The 15,414-nt window shown below is 63.6% G+C and overlaps 1 protein-coding gene across 1 annotated transcript in view; it reads left to right on the top strand.

Moving 5' to 3' along the window:
• Positions 1-15,066, top strand: part of Usp10 (ubiquitin specific peptidase 10) — a 48,317-nt gene extending 33,251 nt beyond the window's left edge. Inside the window, exons 5-14 of the mRNA XM_003460925.5 lie at positions 4,092-4,183; positions 4,652-4,761; positions 5,050-5,105; positions 5,248-5,351; positions 7,104-7,203; positions 7,647-7,824; positions 9,624-9,789; positions 12,153-12,297; positions 13,191-13,256; positions 14,345-15,066. Coding sequence (XP_003460973.2) covers positions 4,092-4,183; positions 4,652-4,761; positions 5,050-5,105; positions 5,248-5,351; positions 7,104-7,203; positions 7,647-7,824; positions 9,624-9,789; positions 12,153-12,297; positions 13,191-13,256; positions 14,345-14,532 — 1,205 coding nt within the window. The 3' untranslated portion in view covers positions 14,533-15,066. The remainder of the gene's footprint in view (positions 1-4,091; positions 4,184-4,651; positions 4,762-5,049; positions 5,106-5,247; positions 5,352-7,103; positions 7,204-7,646; positions 7,825-9,623; positions 9,790-12,152; positions 12,298-13,190; positions 13,257-14,344) is intronic.
• The last annotated feature ends 348 nt before the right edge of the window (positions 15,067-15,414 follow it).

Genomic DNA, 15,414 nt, shown 5'->3' with positions numbered 1-15,414 from the left:
GGAGCAGGCAGCAGCTGATCCTGCAGAAGAGAAGCTGTGTCTGCAGAGTCGTGTCGGGAGAGGCTGGGAGCTCCCACTTCCTTGGCCGGGAGCACTGTGCTGTGTGTGCCCCCAGCAGGTTGGGGTCCTGAGTGTCCAGCTCGGGGAGGGCCTCCCGGGCCTTAGGACCCACCGAGCTGTATCGCTGGCTCTGCATCTTTAGACGGTGTCTCAGTTGCCCTGGCTGCACTCAAAACTTGTGATCCTCCTGCCTCAGCCTCCTGAGTGCTGGGAGTCCAGCTGTGCGCCAGCACGGCCAGCCTCACCACTGAGGGTCTTATTTTTAAGCAACTTCCTAGCCAAGAAAGTTTCTGCTAGTGAAGGCAGACGGAGACGGTGCCTGCCAGTGTGGAGGCCGGGCTAGAGCCCCTAAGGGTCTGTGGGGGGAGATTGCTCTTAGTCTGGTCTTTTTTTTTTTTTTTTTTTTTTTTTTTTTGAGACAGGGTCTCACTATGCAGTCCATGCTGGCCTTGAGCTCACTTTGTAGCCCAGGCTGATCTCAAACTCATAGCAATCCTCCTGCCTCAGCCTCCCGAGTGCTGGGATGACAGGCAGCGCCACCATGCCCAGTTTCTTTTTTTTTTTTAAGGGAAAGAAAAATAAAATTTCAGAACTAGATAATGGGAGAGTAATAATGGTTTTATGGACATAATGACAATTGCATGTCATTTTTAAATTAGTTACACAGAGTGTAAGATGCAGGCATTTAGTTGTCCAAACAATATTAGGAACGAGTTTTTTTTTTTTTTTTTTTTTTTTTGGTATCAGAAATGGAGCTCAGGACCTGGAGGTTGCCAGGCAGGAGCTGTACCAGCGTGTCTTCACTACCGTGTGTGTGTGTGTGTGTGTGTGTGTGTGTGTGTGTGTGCGTGCGCGCTTCCCCTTCTTTCTCCTTCCCTGCAGTGTCTTTCCTTTAAACCGTTTCTGTCTGTCTCAGGTCTTACTCACTCTCGGCTCCTCACACTCAGGAGGCCACACCGCATTTGCACACCTGTGTCTGTTTATCTCCCTTTTGTTTTGAGTGTGCCCTGGTTGCCTCCGTTGGTCCGGTCCCCTCAGGGCGGGGCAGCGCAGCCCTTCTCTCCGCCCTGTGTGCACCGCACTGGGTGTGACACTCTAGTTCCTTGGGGAAGGCGGGACCCTGGAGTCCCTGGTCCTGAGCGAGAGTCAGGCGAGTGCCGGTGGTGAAGGGGGCTTCCTGTGGCTCCATCAGGGTCAGCCCAGGTTGCCAGTGTCTCCACTGTGCTCAGTGTGAGGCGTCCTCCGCACCAGAGCGGCTTCCACAGGGTGCGAGGCCGAGAGGAGGCCTGGGCAGCTCCGCCGCCCAGCTGCCCAGCCACCCAGCCGCCCGCCTGCGGGCCTTCTCCTTGTCTCGGCTCTTGCAGTGTCCCTGGTGTCCTGCAGGGCACTAGAGGGCGCCACACGCTTTGGCTTCAGGCTGATGCTGCTGTTTGCTGCCGCAGGAGCCACTGCGGTTCTGCAGGGCAGGAGGGTGTGGCGGAGCAGTGGCTGGCTGCCTGTGTGCACTCCCGCAGGTCAGCGCTGAAGGAAAGCCTTTTACAGCCAGCTGAGGTGGGCTTGCGCTCCGGCCCTCAGGCTGCAGTTCCCAGGCTCTGGTCCTTCGGGCGGGCGGGGCGGAGGCCGTTAACTCCCAGCTCACTCGTTCCCAGGCTGCCTTGTGCAGGCAGGCGGTGGAGGCTTGTTCTGTGTCCCTTCTGGTAGTGATCGCTGGGTCGAAAGTGATTTTCCTGTAACTGAAACTGTGGGTCCAAAGTACTCGGGGCTATTCATGATGAGATCATTGGGTAGAACAGTCCAGCCGTCCCAGTACCGGGGGGCTGAGGCGGGAGGGTCACAGGTTTGAGGAGTGCAGCCTGGGCCAGGGTAGAGATTACCGAGACCCTGTCTAAGTGTAAATAAAAGCTGGGGACCCATTTCAGCATGGAGACCCTGGGCTCAGTCTCAGTACTGGACAGACAGCAGCAACACCAGCTGGAGCTGGGAGGGCGGTCTCGGACAGCGGTGCCTGGCCTGGCCAGCTCCCCCCAGCCCTGCTCGCTCCTGCTCCCAGCCCGGGACTCTGCCTGCCCAACCCACAGGAGAACTGGGGTCCTTGTCACACCCAGGGGCCCACCTCACTGCCCAGTCCGCCCTCCCTGCTGGCCTCTGGCTGTGCCGCCTTGCTGGCCTTGGACACGTCCCTCTTGTCGCCCTGTCATGAGGACACACTTCCTGCCCTGCGGGGCCTGGCACACCTGCTGAAGAGGAAGACAGAGCCTGCAAGCCGAGACGGTTGGCATGCAACGTGCTGGTGTCGCCTCAGTGCCCACTGCGTCCAGGACAAGCCTGCCGTCCCCTCGCCATGTAGGCACAGCCCAAGCCCCCACCCCCCAGGGCTTGCCCTCTGCCACTGTCCAGGACCCTCTCGGCCTCTGTTGACCCTGGCCGGGTACCCCGATGGCTCTGCTCACTGTGAGCACCTTGCAGCCCGGATGCCAGGACCCCTTGGCAGTGGTTGGTGGCCGTCTGCCCTGGCGGCTCAGCAGGTGACCTGTGGCTGACAGCAGAAGGCAGCGGTGTCCTTCAGCAGAGCACCCCTGAGGATGGCAGCTAGATTTAGGTCTCCTTGATTGCACAAAAATGTACTTAGACGGGAAAGCACTGTGGCAAGTTGGTGGCTGCTGAGGGCCGTGACTGGGCTGCAGGGTTGGTGTGTGCTGTGCTGGGAAACAGAGGTCGATGCCGGCGCTGTGGAGCCTTCCTGTGCAGCAGTGACGGCTGCCCTGGTGGCTCCGAGGCCTGTGACACAGCAGGTAGCTAAGGTTGGGGTTCTACCCCTTAGCGTGAGAGGGATTTCTAAGCGATCCTGGTGCCTCTTGGGCAGAGCTGCAGGTGGCAGCTGTGATGATGTGGAGAAAGCCCCTCCGTGCCGCCCTGCCTTGCCGGCGTCAGCTGTGTGGTTGGGGCTCGGTTCTGCCGTGAGCTCACCCGGGTCTGTGCCCTTCAGTAAGCGAGGGATGAGGCGTGCTGGACAAGCTTCATCTGCCTGGACACATTCCACTGGGCTTGCCTGAGCCGCGAGCGTTTACTTTCTGTTCCCGGAGAGCTCTGAAGGTTATTATTCCGTGTGAGGAAGCTGGGCGTGGTGGCTCAGCCCTGTCATCCCAACACTGGGGAGGCAGAGGCAGGAGGACTGCCGTGAGTTCAAGGCCAGTCAGCTGGCCTCACACTGGGGCCCTGCTTCAGACAAAGAAAGCGAGGAAGCAGTGAGCGCTTGCGGTGATGCTCGGGCTGCCGTGGGCCTGAGACCTGTTAGGAGGCTTGCCTGGCCTGCCTGTGGCGCTGGAGGGAGCCCGGCTAGCCCTTCTCTGACGCCCAGCGGCGGGCAGCAGTGTGGCCGCAGACCTGGCCCGGCCATGCCACTTCCACCCTGCAGGTCACAGGCAAGCGGAGAGTTTCTGACAGTTACTTGTACAAAGACGGTGTTCAGAGCCTCTGAAGACCGAGAGCCCATGTCCGAGGGCGAACTGAGGGTAAAAAACTTGCGTTCCTTGAAGAAATTACAGTGTGTGAGGCAGGCACCGGGCCGGACTGACGGCTCATGGAAAAACACGTCATGGGCGGGCGCCGTCCCCGAGGGACCGTGCTCCCGAGCAGCCGTGGAGGCCCTTGATGTGGGCAGGCGTCAGCGGCCGGGCTCGGAGGCGGAGGCAGGGTCTGCACAGAAGTCCCTTGTGCGCCGTGTCACCAGGGCGGGCCAGCTCTGGGGAGAAGCTGCTGTTTCTGCCTGACTGTTTCACCTTGAGCTGCAGTCGGCCGCGTTAAGATCGCTCTTCTTGTGTTTCCTGCTCACATAAATAAATGTCAGTGTTTTTGGGGAAATGCTGAAACCACAAAGCCCTTTCAGCGTGAATGTGTTTGGCATGGGATTGAGTGAGACTCGGGCAGCGTGGATCTCCTTTGAACCGTGCTGCTGGGGAAGGCGGTCCTGAGGCCCTCACGGGAACTCTGGGGCGTCACTAACGCTGCAACGTGCTGCTTCCCTCTTCCAGAGTTCCTGGAGAACGTAACCCTAGTGCATAAGCCAGTGTCGCTGCAACCCCGCGGGCTGATCAATAAGGGAAACTGGTGCTACATTAACGCTGTATCCTTGACACTGTCCCCAGCCCAGCTTGCGAGGGTGGCCGTCTGGGTCGCCCCGCTGGGCGCGGCTTCCCCGAGGCCAGAGCCTGTACCCTGAATCCAGGAGCCGGTCTGTTCCTTGGTCTCCTCATTCCCTGACACACAGGGCCATTCCCGACCCCGCTTCGCCCAATGACAGATTCGGGCACATTTCAGTCTCATTAGCACAGTCCCGGTAGGGGGTGGGGTGGCCACTCGGGACCGGGTGTCAGCGGTTTTGGTGCCTCGAGCTCTTGCGTGTGTCCTGACCACCAGCTGGTCCTCTGCGGGCAGCTGTCCTGCAGTGAGCAGTACCCGCGTTGTGTGGCCCTGGCTGGCCTCGGGTTGCGGCCCTCTTGCCTCGGCCTCTGGGTGCGGATCGCAGGCCTGAGCGCCGTCCGCCCAGCGCTGCCCGTTGCATTCCTTCACACTCCTTCTCGCCGACATTCAGACGCTGCAGGCCCTGGTGGCTTGCCCTCCGATGTACCACCTCATGAAGTTCATCCCCCTGTACTCCAAGGTGCAGAGGCCCTGCACGTCGACGCCCATGATAGACAGCTTGTAAGTAAGCGCGGTGGGCGTGCAGGGCGGGTGACCCCTCTGGGAGGTAGAATTGGAAGCTGGGGCCTGCAGAACAGAAATGGAGTCGGAACAGGCTGTGTTCTCTAGACTTGGTGGGAAGCACCATCCTGTCCTCTGGCTTAAATGCACAGAGAGTGCACGTGGACAGGATAGGAGTTCCTGAGTGGTGGCTGTGCTGGTCGCCTCCTGTCTGCCTGGCCAGAGGGGCTTGTGCGGAAAAGTGTGTCTTCTCTGCAATGTCCACTTCCCCTTGCTGCCTACATGTAGTGTCCGGCTGATGAACGAGTTTACCAACATGCCTGTGCCACCGAAGCCCCGCCAAGGTGAGTGCACACGGGGGCTCCTGGGGGAGTGCCAGGGTCACTCGATGCCACTGAGCTCGGGGGGTGGGGGCGGAGATGAGGGCGATTCTGCTGTCGCTTACCATGTCCTCTCAGGAAACTCTGTGTCCTGTTTCCGCTGCAGCTCTTGGAGACAAAATTGTGAGGGACATCCGGCCTGGAGCGGCCTTTGAGCCCACGTACATCTACCGCCTCCTGACCGTCAGCAAGTCGAGCCTGTCTGAAAAGGTCTGGGCCCGCCCCAACGGTGCCAAGGGAAGCGCTGCCTTTGCGGCCTCCTTGGGTGGCAGTGCCGCGTAGCATCCACACTGGCTCCGGCCGGCACTGGCCTAGGCTGACGCAGAGCCTCCCCTCCCTCGGTGCATTGAGAGCGCGGCAGTCCCCGTGCCTGACCTCACTCCCATGCCCTCACTGTGTCCCCTGCACTGCCCTGAGCGCAGTGTGAGCCCTGGGGCTGTGGTGGGGTCCCCAGAGCAAGGTCAGCATCCGGGTCACGCAGCTCCTGGGGGCCGAGCCCCGGCCCCGCCCAGCTTCGGGCAGAACAGGGGTCCTGGCCTGGTGCTCTTACGGCAGCACTGTCGGGGGCCCAGCTCTTCCCTTAGGTTTCTGCCAGAGCCTTTGCTGCCAGAGGCGTGGTGGCAGCAGCGAGGGTCTTTCTGGATGGCCCTGCCACCCCTTAGTGGGGCCAATTGCCCTGAGCAGCTGCAGGAGTGGTTGGCACCAGCACTGAAGTGCCACGCAGGGTCACCATCCAAGGGCCAGAAGAGTGGGGGCATCCGAAGTGGACAGCTTTTGGTGTGGACTGGGGTCTGTTACCTGGGTAGAAGGCTGTGCAGCATCTGCTGGGCACTCAGCCGTGGGGGGAAGCTGCCCGCTGCCCACCAGGCACTTAGCTCCCAGTGCTACGGGCACAGACAGCAGACGAGCACGCCCAGGCGGAGCCAAGGCTGCCACCTCAGGCTGAGGCTGGGCGGAGGGCTCCTGAGGCTGACACAGGCTGTGCTGCAAAGCCATGCTGAGGGGCAGTGTTTGAAGTGATTTCAACTTGTCGAGATCCCAAGACCACTCTGAAGTGTGGGAATTGACTGGCAGGGCTCAGGGCTCAGGCCCCAGCTGGCTGGCTTGTGGCTGTGATTTATTATAGCATCGGGGTCCAGAGCCAGTCGGGGTGGAGCGGGGAGCCACCATGAGGATGAGGTCTGGGGCTCGCGCCTCTTTCCCTGGAGGCGCCCGCCGCAGTGCACATCTGCCAGCCTCACCCTGTGGCAGCAGGCACGTGCTGTGGCTCTCAGGGACCCCCAGAGTCCTGCCTGGGAGCAGACGGGTCTGCTTATCCAGAGCTTATCCACATGCTTATCCAGAGCTCAGGCACAGCCTCCGTCAGTCCTTAGAGTGGCAGGAATCTTAAAACCCAAGTCCCCAGGCACGCACCTGGCCAACTCGATAAGCAGGCCGTGGCCCCGGCCAGGCCCACTCTGCCCAAGGTCGGGAGTGAAGGGTCAGGACCCGGGGATGCAGCTCGAGCCGGTCCCTATGAGTCAGCGTCATGACACGTCAGTAGTCAGAGAGCATGTGTGTGACGGGTGTGGCTGGCCATGGGGTGCCTGCGTGTGACACACAGCTTCTCCACGGGTCCGAGCCTCTCCCTTCGGACACGTGGGGCTGCCCGCTGGAGGCTGTCCTGGGTGTGTGCAGCTAGGGCTCTCGGTCTGCCATCAGTGGGACAGAAAAGCGATTGTTACCTGACCTTGCTGGTATTCGAAAGTGATGTGGAGGCAGATGGATACTTAAACACGGGAAGAAAGTGTAAGAAGCTAACGCCCAGAAGCGCTAGAGCTGCGTGCTTCACCTGCCCTGCCCAAGGACGCAGCGGTCAGAGCGGCCCCGCCCCAGCAGCGGTGCAGCTGGACAGCTCAGCCCTGAGCGGGCAGCAGGCCGAGGCTGCCTGGGCTCACCCGGCGCCCTTGTATCACCCGCCAGGGCCGCCAGGAGGACGCCGAGGAGTACCTGGGCTTTGTCCTGAACGGGCTGCACGAGGAGATGCTGAGCCTGAAGAAGCTCCTCTCGCCCGGCAGCACAAGTAGGTCCGCGCCCTGCGCGCTGCCCCCGCCCAGTGCTGCTGGCGTGAAGCGGCCTCTCCCTGCGGCCCAGCTGCCCTCTGGGTCCCCTCCACGGCCTGAGGCCGCAATTACTTTCCATCGCCCTTCCTGTGCACTCCATGGTGTTCTGTGAAGACAAGTGGAAGCTGTCCAGAGCCTTTGCTGATGTGCCTTTAGTCTTACCCAGAGGCGATCACGGCTGCAGAAGGCAGGAAGAGCAGCCTGCGGGCGTCCGTGTGACTGCGGGGTCCGAGTGGGGGCCTCCCCTCCCCTCTGCTCGGGCACGTGGCACACGCCTTTTTCCCTGGCAGGCCTGCTGGCCAGCGTTCGGCCCCTCGGGGCTGGGCCGTCTCCTGCTGCCCTTCCGCGCAGCTGGTGGCCTCCGCGGCTCCCCTGCAGCCCCTGAGCGGCCCTGTCCTTGCAGAGCTCCTGGTGTCCAACGGGCCCCGAAGCCCCTCGGCCGACGGCGAGGAGCAGGAGGCGGGCAGCGAGGGCAGCGAGGAGGAGTGGGAGCAGGTGGGGCCCCGCAACAAGACGTCGGTCACGCGCCAGGCTGACTTCGTCCAGACGCCCATCACGGGCATCTTCGGCGGGCACATCAGGTCTGTAGGCGCCGGGAAGCCTCCTGCGGGCAGGGGCCGACGGCCTGGGCCTGGGCAGCGCAGCCTGCTGCTGGCTGGGCCTCCCTGCCGCCCCGGGCACTGGCCGGGGCACGGTGCCCAGGGTCCCCTGCCCAGTGTGAAGGGGAAAGCATGCGTTCCCAGGACTTCAGAGTCCGCAGCAGGATGTGGGGGACGAGGGGCGTGCAGCTGGTTTCCACAGAAGCAGCCGCGTGCCCTGGGTGTTCTCACGGCAAGAGTTACCCAGGCCGCTCGCCCAGCAGCGCTCGAGAGCTGGTGCCCTGGCCTGGCCCCACTGGCCCACCTGACCTGCCGAGCCGCTCGGGCCCTCCCTGTGCTCACTGGCATTCTCTGTGTGCGCGGCCTTGTGAAGACGGCCTGCAGTGTGAGCGTCCGGCGTCCTGTGGTTCTGTGTGTGCTTGTGTCCCTCATGTGCTTGTGTCCCCAGCTGCGCCACCTTGTGACAGTGGCAGACCTCCTCCTGTGGGGAGAGGACGCTCCCCAGCAGCACTTGGCCACAGCCCTGTGTCCCCTTCTGTGGCGATGGCTGTGTGTGGACTGGAGGGGTTCAGATGTAAGGGCCGCGGGAGCCGGAAGGCCAGGGAGCGGAGGGGGACACTGTCGCGGGGAGCCAGTGTCCGCGCAGAGCTGCCGCAGCCCCTAGCCCGGTGCGTGCTGCTCGGAGTGGGAGCCGGGGCAGCCCGGTGGCCGCGCTGGCAGCCGGCCCGTGCCCGGGCCCGGGCCTGTGCCTCCCTGCAGCCATGTGCTCGGGTCTCGGCAGACGTGGCCCTGTGATCCGCAGTGTGGGCAGTGAGCACTGCCCCCGCGCCGACTCAGCCAGTACAGAACTCGTCCCCGCTGGACGAGTGGCGGCCTTGGACAGCCCGGGTGGCCATGGCTCAGCCTCCTCGGGCTCGCTGGTGACATCCGCTGTTTCTCTGTGGGCGAGCGGCCAGGTGGGGGTCCCCCCCCCCCGGCAAGTAGCACCCGGGAGCCCAGGAGGGAGGGCAGCAGGTTCAGGCCCCACCTGGGCAGTGCACTCAGTGGAGGCTGGGTGGGCTCCGGCGTGCGCTGGCCCTGGGCGTGGACCCCTGCAGCCCACCGGAGCTGCCCTGTGAAGGCCAGTGTCCCCACGGCCGGTGCTCTGCAGGGATGAACCGCTGGGCGCCGGGCTGAGGGCTGCTGCCGGCTGCTTCCCCGCCCCCGCTGCTGTCCCCACCGCCCTGTACGCCCCAGATGGCTGCAGCACCCCGAACCTGGAGCTGTGCATAGCCCGGTCCCCGCAGCCCCTGCGGTGCTCGCTGTGAGGCGGCCGAGGCGCCACGCTTCTCACCCAGGAAACTTAGACAGAGGGTGAGGTGAGAGGCAGCCGAGGAGCCGGGGCCGGCTGGCGCCTGCTCGGAGGGGCACCCGCTTGTCCTCCTGGAAGCTGCTTGTGTGTCACTGGCCACACCCTGGCCCGTGTGCCGTTGTCATCGGGAAAGTGCGCTGCTGACTGCGGGATTTCCTCTGTTCTTCAGAACAGGCCACGGGGCCTTGAGAAAATGAAAGGTGTCAGCAGGTTGTGGCTGTGGCAAGATGGTCACTGTATAAACCGGCCTCGAGGGCCGGCAGGGGGAGGCGCGGCGCAGCACAGAGACGGGGTGCAGCACAGGCTGGGGAGGCTTTCCCATCGTCTCGGTCCTCCCACAGTGATGCAGAGCGGCCCCTTTCCAGTATGTTGTCCTCGTAGGCGGAGGCAGCCAGGCGTGGGCTTACCCTGCTGTCCTGTCCATCCCCAGGTCGGTGGTTTACCAGCAGAGTTCCAAGGAGTCCGCCACGCTGCAGCCCTTCTTCACGCTGCAGCTGGACATCCAGTCCGACAAGATCCGCACGGTGCAGGACGCACTCGAGAGCCTGGTGGCCCGGGAGTCCGTGCAGGGCTACACCACGAAGACCAAGCAGGAGGTGCGGCAGGGGCGGGGGCGGGGGCCGGGGCGGAGACCGGGCAGTTCGCCTCTCGCGGCCGTTGCGCGTTGGTTCAGACGCTGGCACTGCTGCCGATGCCCCAGCTGGCACTTGCCGTCTGTCACGGGGCGCGGGCTCCCAGTGACCCTGGGTGGCGTCTGGCTTCCTGGCAGCCTCGTCCAGGTTCCACCACGGCAGCACCGCCTGGGCGCCGAGCACCTGGTTTGAGTCATGGTGTGGCGGTGATGAGAGCGGTCAGGGGCTCAGCGCACCGGGTCCCGGGGTCACTGCGGGTGGGCCGGCGGGCGTGCTTCAGGTGGCTTTGTTCTCCATTTGGTACTGAAAAGACACTGTCTTGGGGTCTGTCATTCCTGGGTTTGGGGTGGTGGGGTAGAGCTGGGGACAGCGTGGCGTCCTCTGCCCTGGCCATCCCTGGAGACGAGCATTCTACTGCGGAGCTGTACACACGTTGTGATGGCCCCAGCTCGGCTGGCCGCACGGCCTGTGTCCAGGGCCTGCCTGCAGCTGGTCCCCACGTTCCGCCCTGGCTGATGCTGTCCCTAGGCCTGCAAGAGTCAGGCCCGGCCCTGCAGTGCCGACCACTCCTGATGGCACAGGTGCCAGGACGCTGGCCACTGTGACTGGAGTGGGGACCAGCAGGGGGACATAGCGGTCCTTGAGTTGGCGGCAATTAGGTTTGTGTCTGGCTCTGGGTGACCGTCAGCTTGGCTTGTCTGTGGCAGCAGCCACTCTCAGGGATGGCATTGCCCTGGCGCTGTCGTGCCCTCCTCCCTGCTCTGTGGGCCCTCGCAGCTGGCTGGGCCCCTTGTCCTGATGGCAGGTCCCCAGCCTCGGCCCTGGGCAACCAGGAGGACCCTCTGGGACATGCGTATTCTGCCACCACTAAACACTGAGCCGAGCCAGCGGGGCTGCCACAGGGCAGGGGTGGAGGTGGCTGTCACCTGTGGTCAGACCTCTGTGTGTCACCCCACCCAGAGGGACTGGGGCAGCTTCCCGGAGGAGGGGACGGGACGCTGCTGCCTGTCCGACTCTGGGCCCTGTCTGGGGCTCTGAGACCAGGACAGGAGCGCCTGGGAGCAGGCGTCCAGGAAGGCAGGCCTGGTGGACAGGGCACTGGCGTATTTTCTTTTTTTTACACTTCTTTTTTTCTTTCTGTTTCTTTTTTATTGGTACCAGGAATCGAACTCACGATTGCTTGCAAGGCAGGCAGGAACTCACCTGCTTGCAAGGCAGGTGCTTATGCTGCTGAGCTAAATCCCCAGCCCCTCGAGTATTTTCTTGGCTGTAACTGAAACTCTCCTTTCAAAGTACCGAGCTAGCATCGCTGCGCTGGAGGGGCAGCGCCTCTCTGCGGTGTGTGCGGGAAGCCACTGCCAGGGTGCCCGAGGAGCTCTCGGGCTGGGTTAGGGTTAGGGTTAGGGTTGGAGGTTCACGTCTGCCGTGGCCAGCCAAGCTCTCAGGTCTGAGTCCGTGACCCTCACTCAGGGACCAGCAGGCAACCAGGGTCCTGCTCTCTGGCGTCACCTCCATCCACTTGCAGGTTTTTGGTGGATGCAGGGTTCTTGATGGGCACGGGGAGGCTTGCGGCAGTTTCTACCCCTGAGGTCTCCGCAGGAAAGTAGGCCTGGGCGGGCACAGAGCTCAGGAGACACCAGCTCGACCTGCCAGCCTCACCAGCTGAACCCCACTCCCCTCCTCCAGCCTGATGGTGCCTGGTCCCCAAAGGGTTTGCTGTCCGCTGTGTGTCGCAGTCTTCTGCATCGTTGGTTTTAAAACTTTCTGTGGAAAGAATTCTCTGACATCAGCGAGTTGGTGTGTGATCTAGGCTGGCCTTGAATGCGTGGCAGTCCTCCTGCCTCAGCTTCCTCAGCCTCTGTGCTAGGATTACGGGTGTGGACACCACCATGCCTGGCCTGGCCTGAGCCCACGAGTGTCATGCAGAGAATTGCAGATGTGTTTTACTTTGGGAAGCCTGGTGCAGGACCGGGAATTTAGCTCAGCGGCATAAGCACCTGCCTGGCAGACACAGGGTTGTAAGTTCAGTCCCCGGTACCAAAAAACCCCAAAACCAGCATCCCCAAAAAGAAGCCTGGCTTTGTTAGCAGCGCCTGCTGGAGCTGGGAGACCGTAAGCAGGGACTTGGGAGCCAAGAGCCCGGCCTCAGGTCACCCAGTCCAGGAGAGTGTGGGGCACGGGCCACAGGCACCCGACTCAGGCGCTGCAGAGTGGGCCTCTGGCCCTCGCGCTGGCTGGGTGCCGAGGCCCTGGGGCTGTGTGGGGGACGGGGGACGTCCCGCCCGTCCGGTCAGGCAAGACGGCGTGTCCCGTGCCCTGTGTCCCAGGTCGAGATTAGCCGGCGGGTGACCCTGGAGAAGCTGCCTCCCGTCCTTGTGCTGCACCTCAAGCGCTTCGTGTATGAGAAGACCGGCGGCTGCCAGAAGCTGGCCAAGAACATCGAGTACCCCGTGGACCTGGAGATCAGCCGGGGTGAGCCCTGGCAGACGGGCCCTGCCGTGCTGCGGGGTTAGGGTGTGCTGCTGGCCCGGGTGTGCACGGCGGGGAGTCCCTGCGGTCCCAGGACACGCGTGTCAGGCTTGGCCGTGGGTAGCAGGCACAGCACACACGGTCTCTAAAGCCCGCTTGGCCCTCGGCCTCCCGCCACCATGGAGAGCAGAGTCAAAATAAGTTAAAATTAGCTCACAGGTTAGAGAGAACTTTCCTGAAGGCTTCAGAATTGGGGGAAATGTACAGAGGCAGGCTTGACAGCGGGGCGTGTCACGGGCGTGAGGACAGAGGAGGCCATAGGGGCACCCCATTCCTCCTTCCCGCCAGCAGCGCCCCGGGTTCCCACGCAGCTGCCCCTGCTCCCCAGGATTCCTGGCTGGCAGCCACAGCCGGTCCCCTGTCCTCTAGAGGTCCCCTGTCCCGTGTCTCTGGGCACAGCCAGTGCTCGCAGCATGGGACGTGTGCCCCTGTGGGCTCTGTCTGTCCAGAAACCCCAGACGCAGCGGTGCCCACGCGGTCTTAGCCTGGCTGTCCTCTTCCTCCATTCCTTGTGTCTGTCAGCTGCCACCGCAGGCAGACGCCACGTGGGGGCGAGGCACCCAGGCATCTTGGGGTGCGCTTCTGGCCGGGGCTGCTTCCCAGAAGCCAGCAGAGAGTCAGTGGAGGGGCGTGGCCGCAAGAAGGTGTCCTCCTGGTTCCGGGACGCTCTGGGGTGTGCGGCGTTCTTCACCATTTTTCAGGGGCTTCCAGCATGAGCGCCTTGTGCTGTGGGACTGTGTGTCACCTTTCTGCACACGAAGGTCCCCGGGCCCCCAGGGCGTATGGTGGCCTCGAAGTCCTTGTCTAAGAGAACTTGCTGATGTTTTGTTTTTCAGAACTGCTTTCTCCAGGTGTTAAAAATAAAAATTTTAAATGCCACCGAACCTACAGGCTCTTCGCAGGTGAGTTCCTCGGCGCAGTGCCGTGGGCAGTGTGGGGCCACCGGCCGGAGTGAAGGCCCCTGGGCGCCAGCGGGGTCAGGGGCTGCATCCCGGAGGGTGGCCCTGTGCCTGGCCCGGGGCTGCAGAGGGCAGGCGGCCCAGCTCCCCGGCTCCCGGCTCCCCAGCTCCCCTGCTCCGCCCTCCCTGAGCTCAGCTGCGGTGGCGGGGGAGGCCCGTCCCGGGAGCCCCCGCTCCCTGCGTTGCTGTGGTGGCTCTGGGCAGCAGGTGTGCCCGCTCTCTGCTGCTGCCTGCTGTCCTGACCCCTCCATCCTGCGGGGCTGCACCCCACTCCTGCTGCCACCCCCTGTGCCCCTTCCGGCAGAGGCTGACCAGACTCGGGGGCCACGCTTCTGTGGCCTGCAGTGGCCGGCGGGGCTCTTGGCTCCTGTCTGCCCGGCTGCTGCTGGGCCCGGGAGGTCTGCTCGGCCACGGCCAGCGGGTGCAGCCCGGGCCTCATCGGGAGGTGCCTTTCTGTCTCCCCGACGGGGTTGCTGTTCCCGCAGTGCCTCCGGCCCTGTGCGCACCCGGAGGTGCCGGTGGGCGGGCTGGCGCCCTCCTCAGCTCCTGGGCTTTCCGGCCAGGCGGGGCAGGTGGTGCCGTGCATCTGCAGTCGGTCTCTCCCCCAGGTGGGGGTGGCCAGGATCTTAGCTTTTCCATGGTCACTGCGACTGACACCTGACCTTTGTTCAGAGCCCTTAGGGTGGTGCAGGCATGCAGCAGGCCGGCTTGGGTCCAGGGGTGTGCGTGTGTGCGTGTGTGCGTCTGTGTGTGTGTGTGTGTGTGTGTGTGCGCGCGTGCGCGCGCACGCACATGGGTTTCCACGGGCCAAGGGCGCGTACCCTCCGTGTTGGTAAGGTGACTGACCCTTACGTACTGTGTGTAAAATGAAGTATTTTGCATAAGTATACAATGTGTGCACGGGACGAGTACCCGTGCATGGACGCGTGGACTCCCGCCGATCCGTTCCGTGTCTCGCGAGCTGCTCTGCAGACCCACCCCAGACCCGCAGCCGCCTGCCCTTGCACTCACGGCCCTGCGCTCTCTTGCAGTGGTCTACCACCACGGCAGCAGCGCCACGGGCGGCCACTACACCACGGACGTCTTCCAGATCGGGCTCAACGGCTGGCTGCGCATGGACGATCAGAGCGTGCGGGTGGTGCCGCAGCACCAGGTTCTGCGGCCAGCGGCCGAGCGCAGCGCCTACCTGCTGTACTACCGCCGTGTGGACCTGCTGTGAGCCCGCAGGCCTGCCGTGACGCCGGCCGTGACTCCAACTGGGACCCGGGCGGCAGGCCAGGCCGTCGCTTGATTTGAGGAAAACACAAAACCGCCATCCTGAGAGACGCCGACTCCCGAGCGAAGAGGGGCGCCTGCCCGGGCTCCCGGTCTGGCTGCGCAGCGGGGCAGACCTGCACCAGCAGCCCTGTACATGTGTGAAGATGAATTTTATCTTTCCTTACAGAGTAAATTTTTTAATCCACCCTGCTTTCCTCCCCTCCCTTTAGTTTTGATAAATGATTACAAATGAGCCAGTTACCCGAGAAGAAATAGTTACTTCAGAAGCCGGGGAGATGACGGGCCACACTGCTGGCCCCTGACGGAGGAGCCCACTGTGATGGCTGCGGAGACCCGCGCGGTCCAGTCTGCAGGGCGGCCAGTGCCGGCCGCAGGGGCTGCTTGGCACCTGCGGCCTGGGAGATCTGCCCGTGCACAGGGACACCCGGGACTGTAACGCTGTCGCCCCTCAATAAAATGACAACGTTGGTTCAGAGCCGCGCGTGTTTCTGGCCCCGCACGGACCCAGGGCCCGGCCCCTCCCCCTGCACCGCCCGGGACCCCGGGGCCTCCTGCCGTGCCTCCTGGGCTGCAAGGAGAGCACGCCTGGGCCAGGCAGCCCGCCCTGGCGCCGCCCCCTGCTCCCCACTCTGCCCTGGGGACCCCCGCAGAGCCCGCCCTGGAGCCAGCAGTGGGCCGGGAACCGCTCTGCTGCGGGGCTGCCCCCGAGGCCTGGCCCACTGCCCCATCTCAGGTGTCCCCAGCATGACAGGGGACTCAGCCTGCTGCATGGTGTTGGTGGTGCATTTTGCTTCCCGCCCTGGTGGGGGCCCTGGACGGAGGA

Source organism: Cavia porcellus, unplaced genomic scaffold (assembly GCF_034190915.1).
Source record: "Cavia porcellus strain 051 isolate PalLab524CR breed Dunkin Hartley unplaced genomic scaffold, mCavPor4.1 scaffold_4, whole genome shotgun sequence".
Lineage (NCBI taxonomy): Eukaryota > Metazoa > Chordata > Mammalia > Rodentia > Caviidae > Cavia > Cavia porcellus.
The sequence above is the reverse complement of the archived record's forward strand: the minus strand, read 5'-3'. Positions and strand labels throughout refer to the sequence as shown.